The sequence below is a fragment of the Stomoxys calcitrans genome, chromosome 1 (genome assembly GCF_963082655.1).
Source record: "Stomoxys calcitrans chromosome 1, idStoCalc2.1, whole genome shotgun sequence".
NCBI classification, from domain to species: domain Eukaryota; kingdom Metazoa; phylum Arthropoda; class Insecta; order Diptera; family Muscidae; genus Stomoxys; species Stomoxys calcitrans.
Genome location: NC_081552.1, coordinates 209,838,170 through 209,854,599, shown reverse-complemented (window position 1 = coordinate 209,854,599; position 16,430 = coordinate 209,838,170). Strand labels below are relative to the sequence as shown.

Here is a 16,430-nt window from a genome sequence, read left to right as displayed (position 1 = left end):
AGCTATATACAAATCTGAACCGATTTCCATGAAATTCACCAGAAATGTTGAGAGTCATCAAAAAATCCTTCCTGCCAAATTTAAAGAGAATCGGTTAACAAAGACTATTTTATTGCAATATTACTGCAAATCAGACGAACATATATATGGGAGCTATATCTAAATTTGAACCGATTTCGAGAAATCATTATGGATGTCGTGAAAGTCGTCGAGGAAAGTGTTGTGCAAGATTTTGGGAAGATTGGTCAATAAATGTGCTGGCAATGGCTCTAGGAGTGAAAATCGGGCGATATATACATATGGGAGCTATATCTAAATCTGAACCGATTTCCATGAAATTCACCAGTAATGTCGGAAATCAAGGAAAAAGCCTTCCTGCCGCATTTCGAGATAATCGGTTAACAAAAGACCATTTTATATCAATATTACTGCAAATCGGTCGAGCATTTATATGGGAGCTATGTCTAAAACTGAACCGATTTTATGCAAACTTTATGGATATTGTGGTAGACGTCGAGAAAAGCGTTGTACAAAGTTTTGGGAAGATTGGTCAATAAATGCGCTTGCAGTGGCTCTAGGAGTGAAAATCGGGCGATATATACATATATGAGAGCTATATCTAAATCTGAACCGATTTCCATGAAATTCGCCAGAAATGTTGAGAGTCATCGAAATATACTTCCTGCCAAATTTAGAGAGAATCAGTTAAAAAATTACCATTTTATTGCAGTATTACTTAAAATCGGACGAACATATATATGGGAGCTATATCCAGATCTGAACCGATTTTTTTCAATTTCAATAGGCTTCGTCTCTAGGCCGCAAAACATGCCTGTACCAAATTTGAAGACGGTCGGATGAAAATTGCGACCTGCACTTTGTACACAAATTAACATGGACAGACGGACAGACAGACGGACGGACAGAAAGTGATTCTGAGTCGACCGGTATACCTATCAATGGGTCTATGTCTCTTTCTTTTGGGTGTTACAAACAAATGCAATAAGTTATAATACCCTGTACTACAGAAGTGGTGTAGGGTATAATGATTCTGAATCGATCGGTATACTTATCAATGGGTCTATCTCTCTTCCTTCTGGGTGTTACAAAAAAATGCAATTGGTTATAATACCTTGTACCACAGTAGTGGTGTAGGGTATAAAAATTGATTATTTGTTAAATATATTTGCTTACTAATGTTATCCCCCTCAAAAATACTTGCAAAGTATACTCATCCTTTTCGAACTGTCCCAGGGCCCATTCTACGGTATTAGAATGCTGGTAATTCGTCACCTCGAGCGACAAACCCTTATAAAAACGATGGGTTTTTTCAATGTAAGGGGACGAGAATTGCAACCGGTCCCTATCAGCGGAGGACTTATCCCGTCACAGGTTTGGGACCTGTCCCATTTCCCGTAGGGTAGAATCTAAGTCTGGAATTCTCTGCGCTATTAACAAAATCCCTAATAATTTTCCATACCACGCCCCACAGTAGGTTCATATCTGGTATTGTGTCCGCACCTAAGTGCCGGTGACTGTTAGCCGCGGAAGCCGGGCATTGGTAAAGGAAATGCTCCAACGTCTCATTATCCTCCCCACATGACCGACACATGCTATCACTTCCCGCACCGATTTTGCATTAATGAGCTCGTAGTCCTATGTGTCCCGTTTGATACCGAACGTTATACTGACCTCTTTCTTAATTCTCCCCATAGGATTTTCGTCGTCCTCCCGACTGCTTCGCTGTTCCACAGTGTTACATGCACTCGGACTGCGTCGTTCAGAAAGGCTTCGATTAACCAAGTTTATTGACGCCAGTCCTCTGGTACGTTGCATTACCTTGGATAATAAAGGTGGCGTTAAGTCAACGGAATGGAGCAACGAAAGTTTCGAACCAAATTCGAGTCCTTCACTTTTGTTGCATCATATCTATCCAAGGTGCAGGGAATACAAGATTCGACTTAATGCATCCCATGGCCAGTTTAACATGTTTTTTCTTTGTTTGCATTGTTTGATTTAAGCACATATTTGGTGAAGCATGCTTTGAAAAGTTTTTTTTTGTTTTGTTTGATTCTGTTGCATGCATGTTTTCCCATCAATGTTCGAAAAAGTTTTCTTTGAGTTCACTACATGCGGATAATGGCAGAGGATAGAGTGGGAACTCTAAGTTCCCTTTCCTATTGAAATTCCCAAACCCCAACTTCAGATTTTTCAAAGGGGATGTTTAAGTGGAGAAAAAACTTGACACAAAAGTCTGCAGAGAACACTTAAAATCCAAATGTCTGCATTGTATGTAGGTGGGAGATCCTCTGGAAATATAAATCCTAAAGTATTTTACACTCACACAGGCACACGCAAGCATATGCAATGTTCTGCTAACCTATAAAGGCCCGGGGGCCATGTTCTATTTTTCTCATTTTAATGAACCTCATGCTAGTCTTTGTTGTTAATTATTTGATATATAAAGCTGTTAAATAAAGTATTTTCAAGAACATAAGGATATGTAAGGATTAGGTATCCACAAACTCATTCAGAATGGGAAGGAATGCGAAATAAATAAGTATTAGTGAATAGGGTGAGCACATACCTTTCAAAAATATGTATTTAGGACAAACACCTGGAAAAAAATTGGAAATGGTTTAAAACTATTGTCAATAAGTTAAAAAAAAAAAAAAAAATTTAATAATTAACAGGATGAGCCAGAGAAACTTACTAATGTCAAAAGTCTATAAAAACAGAAGTACTTCAGTTATTTTCGGAGGCCATCGTAGCACAGAGGTTATCATGTCCGCCTATGACGCTGAAAACCTGGGTAAGAATTCTGGCAAGAACATCAAAGAGTTTGTCACCGCTGGTCATCCCCTCCTAATGCTAATGACATTTGTGAGGAACTATGCCATTTAAAACCAGTAAGGAGGGGCAAAAGTCGGGCGGTGCCGACTGTCTAACACCCATCACCTACGTTTTAAGTACAATGTGAGAGCTATATCCAATACTGGACCAACTTTTGAGGATCTCAATGGATGTTTTCAGATGGGTTATTAAACAATCCCTATCAGATTTCGAGCAAATATGTTCAAACTGTAATAACGAAGGTTGACAAATTCCAGCATTATTGCAAATTAACCAAAATCTGGAAAATATATATATGGGAGCTATATCCAAATCCGAACCGATTTCAAGCAAACTTCTCATATATTGTGGTAGTCGCCGAGGAAAGCGTTGTGCAAAATTTTGGCAAGATTGGTCAATAAATGCGCTTGTTAAGGCTTTTGGAGTAAACATCGGGCGATATACATTTATCACCAATATATCTAAATCCGGGCCGATTTCTATGAAATTCACCGGTAATATCGAGAGTCATATAAAAATTCCTCCTGCCAAATTTCGAGAGAATCGGTTGACAAATGGGCACTTTATTGCAATATTTCTCAAAATCGGACGAACATATATATGGGAGCTATATTTAAATCTGAACCAATTTCGAGCAAACTTCTCAGATATTGTTGTAGTCGTCGAGGAAAGCGTTAGGCTAAATTTTGTTAAGGTTGGTCAATAAATGCGCTTGCAGAGTCTCTTGGAGTAAAAATCGGACGATATACATATATGACAGCTATATCTAAATCTGAACGGATTTCTATGAAATTCACCAGTAATGTCGAAAGTCATAAGAAAATCCCTCCTGCCAAATTTCGAGAAAATCGGTTAACAAATGAGCACTTTATTGCAATATTTCTCAAAATCGGATGAACATATATATGGGAGCTATATCTAAATCTGAACCGATTTCGAGCAAACTTCTCGGATATTGTGGTAGTCGCCGAGGAAAGCGTTGTGTGAAATTTTGTCAATATTGGTCAATAAATGCGCTTGCTGTGACTCTAGAAGTTAAAATCGGGCGATATTATATATGAGAGCTATATCTAACTCTGAACCGATTTAAATGAAATTCACCAGTAATGTTGAGAGTCAAGAAAATCCTTCCTGCCAAATTTCCAGAGAATCGGCTAAGAAATGGCCATTTTATTGCATTATTACTGCAAATCAGACGAATATATATGTGGGAGCTATATCCAAATCTGAACCGATTTCAATAGGCTTCCACTTTCGGCCAAAAAACATGTCCGTACCGAATTTTAAGAGGATTGTATGAAAACTGCATCCTGTACTTTGTACACAAATTAACAAGGACAGACGGACAGACAGACGGACATAGCTAAATCGAATCAAAAAGTGATTTTGAGTCGATCAGTATACTTATCAATGGGTCTATCTCTCTTCCTTCTGGGTGTTTCAAACAAATGCACTAAGTTATAATACCGTGTACCACAGTAGTGGTGTAGGGTATAAAGAGTTGCGTGATTGACTGATTGCTGACCGACTGACTGACCAACGCCCAGCCCAAACGGCTAAAGCTAGAATCATGAAATTTTGTAGGAATGGGATGGAAATTTAGGCTGATTTGAGCTCAAGAAGGCACACTCAGCTAAAACCAGAATCATGAAGTTTTGCAGGAATGGGATGGAAATTTATGCTGAGTTGAGCTCAAGAAGTCACATTCGGGTATTGGTTTATATGGTGTTAATAGACCGATTCGTATCACACTCGCCACGGATGTTTAAAGACAAAGCAGAAGTCCGTCTGTCAAATTTAAGTTAAATCCGACCTCAAGAAGTCAAAACTGGGGATCGGTTTATATGGGCCCTATATCCATACCTGAACCGATGTGACCCTTTTGAAATCCCCAACGACCTACATCAATAAGAAGTTGCTGCTCAAAATTTCAAGCCGATATACTTCGTCATACGTTGGACAGCTACCGAAATTTACGGATGGACATGACTAGATCGACTTGGAATGTTCAGACTAACAAGAATACATATAGTTTATGGGGTCGTAGATCAATATTTCGTGGTGTAACAAATGGATTGAGTTTATTAATATACCCCCATCCTATGGTGGTAAGTAAAAAAAGGTATATTATAAATATCTGTAGGCCACCGTAGCGCAGAGGATAGCATGTCCGCCTACGACGTTGAACGCCTGGGTTCGAATCCTGGCGAAAATATCAGAAAAACCTTTCAGTGGTGATCATCCCCTTCTAATCTTGGTGACATTTCCGAGGAACTATCTCATTTGGAAAAATGGTATGGCAGCCATGTACAAATTTCTCCCCAAAGAGGTGTTGCACTGCGGCACGCCGTTCGGACTCGGCTATAAACAGGAGGCCCCTTTTTATAGAACTTAAACATGAATCGGACAGCACTCATTGATATGTGAGAAACTTGCCTATGTTCCTCAATGGAATGCTCATGAGCAAATTTGCATTTTTACTTTATTTATTGTTATACTCTCCGTCATAGGATGGGGGTATATCAATATCGTCATTCTGTTTGTAACTCCTCGAAATATTCGTCTAAGACCACATAAAGTATATGTATTCTTGATCGTCATGACATTTTAAACCGATATGGTCATGTCCGTCCGTCTGTCTATCGAAAGCACTGTACCCTTCGAAGGACTAAAGTTAGTTGCTCGAAATTTTGCACAAATACTTCTTATTAGCGTAGTTCAGTTGGGATTGTAAAAAGGTCATATAGGTCCATGTTTTGATATAGATGCCGTATAAGCCACCACCAAATGAGCCAATTCTTATCCGGTTTGGCTGAAATTTTCCATGAGGTGTTTTGTTATAATTCCCAATAACTGTGCTGATTATGATTGAAATCGGTCTATAGCCTGATAAAGCTGTCATATAATCCGATTTGGGGTTTTGATTTCTTGAGCCTCTAGAGGGCCCAAGTCTTATCCGATTTGGCCAAAATTTTGCGTGACGTGTTTCGTTGTGACTTCCAACGACTGTGCTGAGTTTGGTCAAAATCGGTCTATAACCTGATATAACTGCCTTGACTTCTTGAGCCATTAGAGGATGCAATTCCTATCCGATTTTGCTGAAATTTAGCATGACATACTTTGTTATGACTTCCAAAAACTGTGCCTGATATGGTTCAAATCGGTTCACAACCTGATATAGCTGCCATATAAACCGATTTGGGATCTTGACTTCTTGAGGCTCCAGAGGTTGCAATTATTGTTCAATTTGGCTGAAATTATTTACAACGGCTTCTCCCATGACCTTCAATATACGTGTCAAATGTGATCTAAATCGGTCTATAGCCTGATACAGCTCCCCTATAAACCGATCTCCCTATTTTACTTCTTGAGCCCCTAAAGGGCGCAATTCTTATACGATTTGACTGAAATTTTACACAATGACTTCTACTATGGTCTCCAACATTAAATTCTATTGTAGTAGCATTATAATTATTTTCTTTCATCCCTTGTTTGCCTTAAAAGAGACACTGGAAAAAGAACTCGACAAATCAGATCCATGGTAAGGGGTATATAAGATTCGGCCCGGTCGAAATTAGCACGCTTTTACTTGTTTTAATTCTTTTTATACCCACCACCATAGGACAGAGGTATACCAAACTAGTCATTCCGCTGAAACTTTGCACATAGTATTCAGTTATGATTTCCAAAATCTGTGCTAAGTACGGTCCAAATCAGTCAAGAACCTGATATAACTCCCATATAATCCGATATCCTGATTTGACTTCTTGAGACCCTGGAAGCCGCAACATTCAACCAATTTGGCTGAAGCTTTGCACCTAGTGTTATGTTAGACTTCCAACAACTGTGCCAAGTACGGTTCAAATCGGTTTATAACCTGATATAGCTCCCATATAAACCGATCTCCTGTGTTAAGAACGGTCCAAATCAGTCAAGAACTTAATATAGCTCCCATATAATCCGATATCCTGATTTGACTTCTGGAGACCCTGGGAGCCGCAATATTCAACCAATTTGGCTGAAACTTTGCACATAGTGTTATGTTACGACTTCCAACAACTGTGCCAAGTACGGTTCAAATCGATTTATAACCTGATATAGCTCCCATATAAACCGATCTCCCGATTTGACTTTTTGAGCGCCTGAAAGCCTTAATTTTCATCCCATTTAGCTGAAATTTAGCAGATAGTGTTCTGTTATGGCTTCCAATAACTGTGCCAAGTACGGTCCAAATCGGTTTATAACCTTATATAGCTCCCATATTTTAGCAGAATCTATGGTGGTGGGTTCCCAAGATTCGGCCCGGCCGAACTTGGACACTTTTACTTGTTTTATTTGCGAAAACAATATGGCAAAATGACATGGCGTCCCGATTGCGCATACACTGATTAAATCAATTTTAGTAATTCGTGTCCACTGTCTGTAGCATATCAATCGGTATGTGGGCAATGGCGTCTTGAATGTTGTTCTTGAGGTATGCTATGGACGACAAAGTCGTATCTATCTTCCTAATCGTCCTTCCGTTTTAATAAAAATCAAATGCCAAAATAACTAATCGCACACGATTAACGAATTGGTTGTTGTTGTCGTTGTCGTAGCCGCATTTCCATGTGGGGGTGGCGATCCTCGTCAAGCTCCTGTAGGTGAGCAAACACGTTCTGGTACCAAGGACCGATCGCCATGGGAAAAGAATGGCCATTGGTTATTTAAAGGCGGCAATAACCCGCCTTGTCACATCGAGCATCACAGACACTCAGTATTTGTGCCAGAGCCGGTGCCGCCCGGTCTCTCACTGAGACTCTCTGCTCGATACCGCTGATAGTTCGCGACTGCGAACTGCCATTGCATCTACTCCGTATGAAGCATTCTACTATCCGCAACCTGTAGACGGTAGCTCGCACTTAAGCTTCTGCTAACAGTAATGAACACCACACAAATCGAACCTCAATGTTCCAGCCTGTGTGGTGCTCACAGCTTCCCGTGCCGTGTCGAACGAATTGTGTGTTGTTGTGACAGTAAGCATTTTTATACCCTCCATCATAGGATATTGTGCTGCAACTTTTAGACCAAGTTCATCATTAGTTACTTGAGATGAAGAAGTCATCTAGAATACATTTACTTTATATTTAATGTTAACACGGGGTATACTTCTCTCTGATCATACCGATGTGCTTTAAACTCCAAGCCATTTCTGTGAACTATCCACAATCCACTAACTCCCCAACGCATTCACACTTAATCTCATCCAGGGGTAAGATACAATTATAATTTATTGCATCTCACTGTTCAAAATGTTTACCATTTTCAAGAGAAATTTTGCTGCTCCCCAGTTAATGGACACGTAGTCCTTTGTTAGCACTTACATATTGCGAACAGGAAAGTGCATTCATAGCGGCGAACATAACCGAACTTCTGCAGCAGCGGAAGTAAAGTTCTGTAAGGCCTTAAAGAAAAAAATCTTCGCAATGTAAGTGCCTTCAACGGAATGAAGTGCCTTTAACAGCGAAAACGCTAGGCAAATGGGCCTTTTATGGGCCCATTGGCAGCCATATTCAAATAAACACCGATCTGACTTTTATGAGGCCAAGAACTTAAATCGGGAGATCATATAGATCGATCTGAACATATAAGGCACAAATGTCGAAATACAAAAATAACCCACTGTACGAAATTTCAGAGAAATCGAGTCATAAACGCGTCCTTTAAGGCTCAAGACCATTAATCGGGATTCAACCCTCTACATTACATTCAACCTTCAGTCTGTCAGCATGTTGACCGATCAGACAGTGACTTGTCATGACGCACAAATTGACTGCGACGTCTATTCTAGCCAGCGAAAGCAGAGCGGTGGACCTCTTCAAGTCTAGATTAGGCCACATAATTTTGGAAGGTTCACAACCCAGCCTTTGTGATCATCTGTCATTTGTTGTCTTTCAGGCCTGATCCTGACGACCTAGCTTACTTGTCGCTAGAGGCTTAACCAAAGATTCCAGTTTCCCTGGAATGTGTTAGGCAGTTCCTAGTCTTGCAAGCTTGTCTGCTCTACCATTCCCTGGGATATCTCTGTTTCTCGGTACCCACAACAGGGGAGATTTGAACTGTTCAGCCATCTCGTTGAGAGATCTGCCACAGTCGTGACCGGTTTTTACGTTCTCCAGGGATTTCATAGCTGACTGAGAAGAAATTTATGGTAATGGTCGTAATGATATTATATCTTAGCCATTCCATCGCTTCCTTAATTGCAAGGATCTCCGCCTAATACACACTGCTGTAGTCGGGTAACCTTCTTGATATGACTTCAGAGTACACCCCAAAGCCCACCTGGTCGTCTAGTTTGGAACCATCTGTATCGAAGTCGATGTAATATCTATTACCAGGGATATCATAGTTCCATTCGGTTCTATCACGAATAGAGGTACAGTGCTTTTTATTAAAAGCGGTTCGAGCAATGTAAACGGTGATTTTGTAGCTATTATCTTTTTGGCAAACAATGGTTTAAACAGCTCATGCACGTTTCGTGCTTTGTTTCACTGTCAAACATCTTCAGTTTGTTCCATAATTTAACCATTAGTCGTCTTACAAACGAACAACGCTTGCAAATCGATTAATTTTATAATCAAAGACAGCCATTGGCAAAAGTTGGGGGTTTAGACCGCGTATCATGCATTGGGTATTACTGCAGTTGTCAGACCTATAATGCTATATGGTGTTGTGGTCTGGCGGACGACGCTTCAAAAGTCCACCTAATACTCAACACTTAACCGGATCCAAAGGATGGCTTGATTGTGCATCACAGCCGCACTGAGGACGACACTATCTGATGCAATGAATTCTATGCTACATATTATGCCACTGGACATTGTGGCTACCCAAATTGCAGCGACCACTGCCGTGAGGTTAAGGGAGCTTTCTCATTGGTCATGTGGCGGCTACGGACACAGTGTTATTCTTGATACAATATCCGATGTTCCAGGCAGTGTTGATTACACCCTTTCTGAGCCGCTTTTTGATAAAAAGTACTGTACCTCTATTCCTGATAGAACCGATTGGAACTACGATATCCTTGGTAACAGAAGTTACATAGACTACGGATGGTTCCAAACTAAACGACCAGGTGGACTTTGGGGTGTACTCTAAAGGTCTAGAACTGGTCAAATCGAAAAGGTTACCCCACCACTGCAGTGTGTATCAAACGGAGATCCTTGCAATTAAGGAACTTAACTTTTTTTTTTGCCCGAAATACAAGAGCTTGACTTGCATGAAATGTGGTTTCAACAAGTCGAAGCCACACAACACGCGTAACAATGGACTTATTGAGAGGCGAGTTTGGTGAACATTTTATTTGACGTTCGGGACCCATCATTTGGCCGCCTAGATCGTGCGATTTATTATCTTTAGACTATTTTTTGTGGAACTATGTTAAAGCCCATGTCTATACAGACCACCCCGCTTCAATTGACGCATTGGTAGACAACATTGAAGCATTTATTCCTGAGATACCGGCTGAAATGTTGTAAAGAGTATGCCAAAATTGGACTAAGCGGATGGACCATTTGAGGCGCAGTCACGGTCAACATTTGCTTTAAAATAATATTCAAACATGTAATTATATGGACCGTATTATCGATTCCAATAAAGATTTCATGAGTTTTACTGATTTGTATATGTCTTTTTCTTTGAAAAACTTTCCTATACCTCTTAAAAAATCACCTTTAAGAATAAGATTATGTTCTTCAAATAAATTTAGTTTGTACACATTTTTAGTAGAATCCATGATCTTCTGGGCCTGGGAGTCTACATTGATAACCCATGGACTGAGATCTGTGTAAGACTGCCTGACCATAATACGGCCCTGCAGGCAGAGATCCGGGCGATCACGGAAAGCGCGAGGTGGTGTGGTACTTACGCAACAACGTCGAGTGTGAACATCTTAACGGACAGTAAAATGGCCATGAGGGCAATAGCAACCAGGACGGTAAGGTCACGAACAGCCTTGCAGTGTAAGAAGGATATTAATGCCTTCTCTGAGGATGGCACGATTCGAATCGTTGGGGTGGTGCGCCATAACGGAGTAAGGGGGAATGAAAGGGCAGACGATTTGGCAGTGAAGGCCAGAAAACTGCCATCGATAAACTTGGTTAAACTGAAGCCTTTCGGGTCGACGCAGTTCGTGGGCGTGGGCAACAATCCCTGTGGAACAGCGAAACACTCGGTAGGACGGCGAAAATCCTATGGGATGATCCGGATCGTGAGAGGACGAGGCTATTACTGAAAGGAACTAAGACGGAGGTCAATATAGCTTTTGGTGCCATAATGGGACACATAGGGCTACGAGCTCACTTATGCAAAATCGGTGCGGCTAGTGATGGCATGTGTAGGGCATATGGGGAATATGATGAGACGTTGGATCTTTTCCTTTGCCCGGCTTTCGCGGCTAACAGACACCGTTAATTAGGTGGGAACACGATACTAGACATTAGGGAAGTGGTATGGAAAACAATTAAGGATTTTTTAAGTAGCATGGAATTTCTAACCTAAAATTTTCTGTTTCGAGGTCACGTTATAGTTTTTAGAGCGCACAACAAGCCAATTACTGGCTTAGGTGTGTGTCTATAGTGGCATGAGGCAGATTAACATCTGCACCCTCTTTTCAACCTAACCTAGTAGAATCCAAGGAAGTGGGTTCCCAAGATTCGTCCCGGACAAAGTTAGCGCTCTTTCACTTTTTTCGACTTCATTTTGTTCCTCTCGATGAATTCTTTCGACACAAGAAAAAAAAAATCATGCAACCTGATCTTGTACGTCAAAAGTTAGAAGTCCTTTAACGTTAAACGATGCAAAAAGTGGTTTATTTTTGATAATTCACAATTTCTTAAAATGCAAAACACTTTTGTGGGTTTTATCGAATTTTTGCCACATATTCCCATTTTCGTCTGCAGTACGCCGTTTGCAATACACTGACATTCTGAAAAGATTTTTTTGTGGCCCTATAATGTTGAGACCTGCAATTTTCACTACTAGATATAACCGTAGAGGTCATCATCGCCATCAACCATTGCTAAATGCATATGGATGGATGGTATCTCACATAAAAGTAAACAAGGAACAGCAGGAAACTAACCATGGTTTAAGGCAGAACAATGTGGCTGCTCCATCCGGTTCAGATGCATTAAGTGAAGTGCTTGGGCTATTCTTATCTGGATTCACTGGAGGATACACCTAAATGGACTGGCAAAGTCACACACACACACACGCACATCAACAGACACATTCCCAAGCATTGGCCACTAACATTTGCACACAGTAAATTGCATTCCATTCAGAAGTGTTCGAGTCCAAGGTGCCCGTGAGGATATGCAGGTACCATCGAGTGGAGGCCATAAGTAAATTATAAATTAAACGCTGTTATAGTTGTTGATAATTGAGAAACATGCAGCAACGATGCAAGAGTTGTAAATAAAAAGCAGATTAAAATCATATACAACTCATTTTAAAAGTGCAAAATAAAAACACAACCACAATTAAGTCCTTCAGGGTCCACAATTAATGGTCAACAATTGGTCGGGTGGGCGAAAGCATTCGGTTGTTAAATTGTTATGTGCAACAAGGTTTAAAAGCCGCAAATTGAGACAAATTAAGAATTAAATAATTGAAAATAATGCGAATTGCCATTGGTTCAGAAGTGATGAAGGTGCGATATACACTTAAGCCTTCAATTAGTAAAAGCATGTTAAGTTCGGCCAGGCCGAATCTTATATACTCTCCACCGGATCTGAATCGCATTTGTCCAGATTTTTTGCCCGGTATCTTTTTAAAGACTCAAGATCGGTTTATATGGCAGCTATATCAAAACATGGACCGATTTGGCGTGTTTACATTCCCAACAGACCTACACTAATAAGAAGTATTTGTGCAAAATTTCAAGCGCCCAAATATTGGGTCTCATGCAGTTCTCTGCTGTGCGCAATCTTAAATTTTTGAAATATGTGCATACTCCATTCATCCGTAAGGTATTGGATTGACGGAACCCTGGTATTGTCATCTGGAAGATCATGTTACACGGATGAATCAAAGCTAGAGGACAGAGTGGGCCTGGGGGTCTACATTGTGAACCCAGGGACTGAGATCAGTTTTAGACTGCCTGACCATAAAACGGTCCTGCAAGCGGTGATCTGGGCCATCACGGAATGCGTGTGGTGCAACCGCGAGGACGTCGAACGTGAACATCTTAACGGACAGTAAAATGGCCATAAGGGCAATAACAACCAGGACTGTATGGTCACGAACAGGATGGAAAAATCCACATCGTTTGGGTGCCGGGCCATAACGAAGTAAGAGTGAATGAAAGGGCAGACGATTTGGCGGTGAAGGCCAGAGGACTGCAGTCAATAAACTTGGTTAACCCGAAGCCTTTCGGATCGACGCTGTCCGAGGTCAGGGCATGGGCGACGAATGTGCATGCAACCCTGTGGAACAGCGAAACGGTCTGTAGGACGTCGAAAATCCTATGGGGGGATCCAGATCGTGAGAAAACGAGGCTTTTACTAAAAGGAAGTCAGAAGTAGGTCAGAATAGCTATTGGTATCATAACGGGGCACTTAGGACCACGAGCTCACTTATGTAAAATCGATGCGGCAAGTGATTGAATGTATACGGCATACGGGGAAAAATATGTCTTTGCCTGGCTTTTGCGTCTGACAGATACCTGCAATTAGGTGGGGACACAATACCAGAAATGACCAACTTAGGGGCGTGACATGGAAAACAACTAAGGATTTTGTAAGAAGCACGGAATTCCTAACCTAGATTTTCTTTTACGAGGTTACTTTTTTAGTATTTAGAGCGCACAACAAGCAAATTACTGGCTTAAGTGTATGTCCATAGTGGCATGGGGCGGATTAACATCCGCACCCTATTTTCAATCTAACCTAAGGTATTGGCAAGTTGTGTATGCTAACAATGTGGAGTATATTTGAAGTCATGCCATGTGACCTAGAAGTTTAAGTTATAAATAAAAGTAATTTTTATACCCTACACCACTACTGTGCCACAGGGTATTATAACTTGTTTGTAACACCCAGAAGGAAGAGAGATAGACCCATTGATAAGTACACCGATTGACTCAGAATCACTTTCTGATTCGATTTAGCTATGTCCGTCTGTCTGTCTCTCTGTCAGTCTAACTGTCTGTCCGTCTGTCTGTCTGTCCGTTCGTCTGTCCGTCCGTCTCTCTGTCTGTCCGTCTGTCTGTCTGTCCATTAATTTGTGTACAAACTACAGGTCGCAGTTTTCATCTGATTGTCTTACAATTTGGTACATAGCTCTCATACATATATATCGCCCGATTTTCACTCCTAGAGCCACTGCAAGCACATTTATTGACCCATCTTGCCAAAATTTTGCAATACGCTTTCCTCGACGACTACCACAGTTTGCTTGAAATCGGTTCAGCTTTAGGTATAACTCCCATATAAAGGGTGATTTTTTTGAGGTTAGGATTTTCATGCATTAGTATTTGACAGATCACGTGGGATTTCAGACATGGTGTCAAAGAGAAAGATGCTCAGTATGCTTTGACATTTCATCATGAATAGACTTACTAACGAGCAACGCTTGCAAATCATTGAATTTTATTACCAAAATCAGTGTTCGGTTCGAAATGTGTTCATTCACCGTAACGTTGCGTCCAACAGCATCTTTGAAAAAATACGGTCCAATGATTCCACCAGCGTACAAACCACACCAAATAGTGCATTTTTCGGGATGCATGGGCAGTTCTTGAACGGCTTCTGGTTGCTCTTCACTCCAAATGCGGCAATTTTGCTTATTTACGTAGCCATTCAACCAGAAATGAGCCTCATCGCTGAACAAAATTTGTCAAAATTTGAACACATTTCGAACCGAACACTGATTTTGGTAATAAAATTCAATGATTTGCAAGCGTTGCTCGTTAGTAAGTCTATTCATGATGAAATGTCAAAGCATACTGAGCATCTTTCTCTTTGACACCATGTCTGAAATCCCACGTGATCTGTCAAATACTAATGCATGAAAATCCTAACCTCAAAAAAATCACCCTTTATATTTGGAATTTGTTACAGGAATTTGGTCCAAGGTGGCCTACGGTGCCTCCCCAACCTCAAAAACTCCCAAAAGACGGACATAAATGTCCAACGTCACAAAATGGGTATCGAATTGAAGGACTTTGGGAGTTGACTACGAATCTGGTATGCACAATAAGGACAGGGCCTGGGACCGGCCCATCCACTAAATACCCTTCAGTAGGACGTGTAGTTCAATAATATTTCAATTAATAGAAAGGTCTATGCCAGTGTATTTCGAATCTAATGCTTGTATAAAGATTCAAGTATCTGGGTCAAGTCCTACCGTTCCACAAGACAGTAGACAATAGACGACTCAAATTAATTGTCGTTTAGTTCTTAGCGTCGGGGGGACCGACCCTCCCAATAAATGCAACGCCAAACTGTCATGTAGGATGAACGAGAATATATTGTACTCAAATGAAAGGACGTGTCAGAGGGCAATCCCCCTCCCCCTATCCTACTCAAAAAACAAGGAATTAAAAATAATTTATGAGTAATATGAAATCATATGTGAATACCGATCAAGATAGAGTAGGACAGAAATATAATGTTTTTGGTAGTAGAGTAATGTTTCTACCCTCAAATTGGGATGGACACAGGAGGACCTGCGGATCTTTTGAGGTATCCCGATCAGGATAGAATAGGACAGAAATAAAAGGTATTTGGTAGTAGAGAATTGTTTTTACCCTAAAATTGGGATGGTCACAGGAGGACCTGCGGATCTTTAAGAATGAGGATCCCAAGTGAGGTATCATAATGCTTGACATTATGGGGCTCAAACAAAATCGTGCTCTAGCACGCTGCTGATATTACTTCAGCGTCCGCCACTGGCCCGCTCCGCTGTGGGCCCTGTCCAGCTAGTGCCTACTAACAAGAAGGCACGGCGGAGCAAGCTTGGTTGGTCTAGTATGAATTAAATCAACTTTAATAGGAACCATTTCTGCCATAAACACTACCAGCTTATTGTTGTTAATAATAACATTAACAAATTTAATTTTCTTTATATATATACCACAAATTCTACCATAGAAATGGCGACATTGGAAGCGAGAAATTTACAGTTTCCTAACCGTGCTGATACCCTGGGAGTTGCGCATCAAAGAAATCGAATCGCACTTTGGATCGGGTGTTGCATCCTATTTCACCTTCCTAAGATGGCTGATGTACATGAATGTTATGATAGCCCTGCCATTGGTGCTGTTTGTAATTGGGCCCGAGGTAAGTAATTATTACAAACATCTGTGAAAAAAATCATAACGGCTGTTTCTTTGTCAGTATTTTGGCACCAAAAATGATGAAATTGATCCACGCAAGAAAATGACGGATCGTGAATATACGGTAGCGGGAAATTTACTCACCATATGGGAGTTTGAGGGTTATCTTAAGTATTCACCCATGTTTTATGGGTAAGTCTAATTATTTAGATAATCGAAATTGTTTTAAATATAGGCTATTATTTTTTTTTTTATTTAA

At 40.7% G+C, this 16,430-nt stretch overlaps 1 protein-coding gene and 1 long non-coding RNA gene across 2 annotated transcripts in view; one reads left to right on the top strand and one right to left on the bottom strand.

Annotated features, from left to right (window-relative positions):
• LOC131995517 (uncharacterized) overlaps window positions 1–16,430 on the bottom strand; it is a 289,133-nt gene that overhangs the window by 129,976 nt on the left and 142,727 nt on the right. Inside the window, exon 4 of the long non-coding RNA XR_009397473.1 lies at window positions 2,588–2,617. This is a non-coding gene — a long non-coding RNA (uncharacterized LOC131995517). The remainder of the gene's footprint in view (window positions 1–2,587; window positions 2,618–16,430) is intronic.
• Window positions 1–16,430, top strand: part of LOC106092493 (transmembrane channel-like protein) — a 165,198-nt gene that overhangs the window by 89,867 nt on the left and 58,901 nt on the right. The window contains exons 7-8 of the mRNA XM_059364169.1: window positions 15,987–16,175; window positions 16,233–16,363. Of these exons, the coding sequence (XP_059220152.1) occupies window positions 15,987–16,175; window positions 16,233–16,363 (320 nt within the window). The remainder of the gene's footprint in view (window positions 1–15,986; window positions 16,176–16,232; window positions 16,364–16,430) is intronic.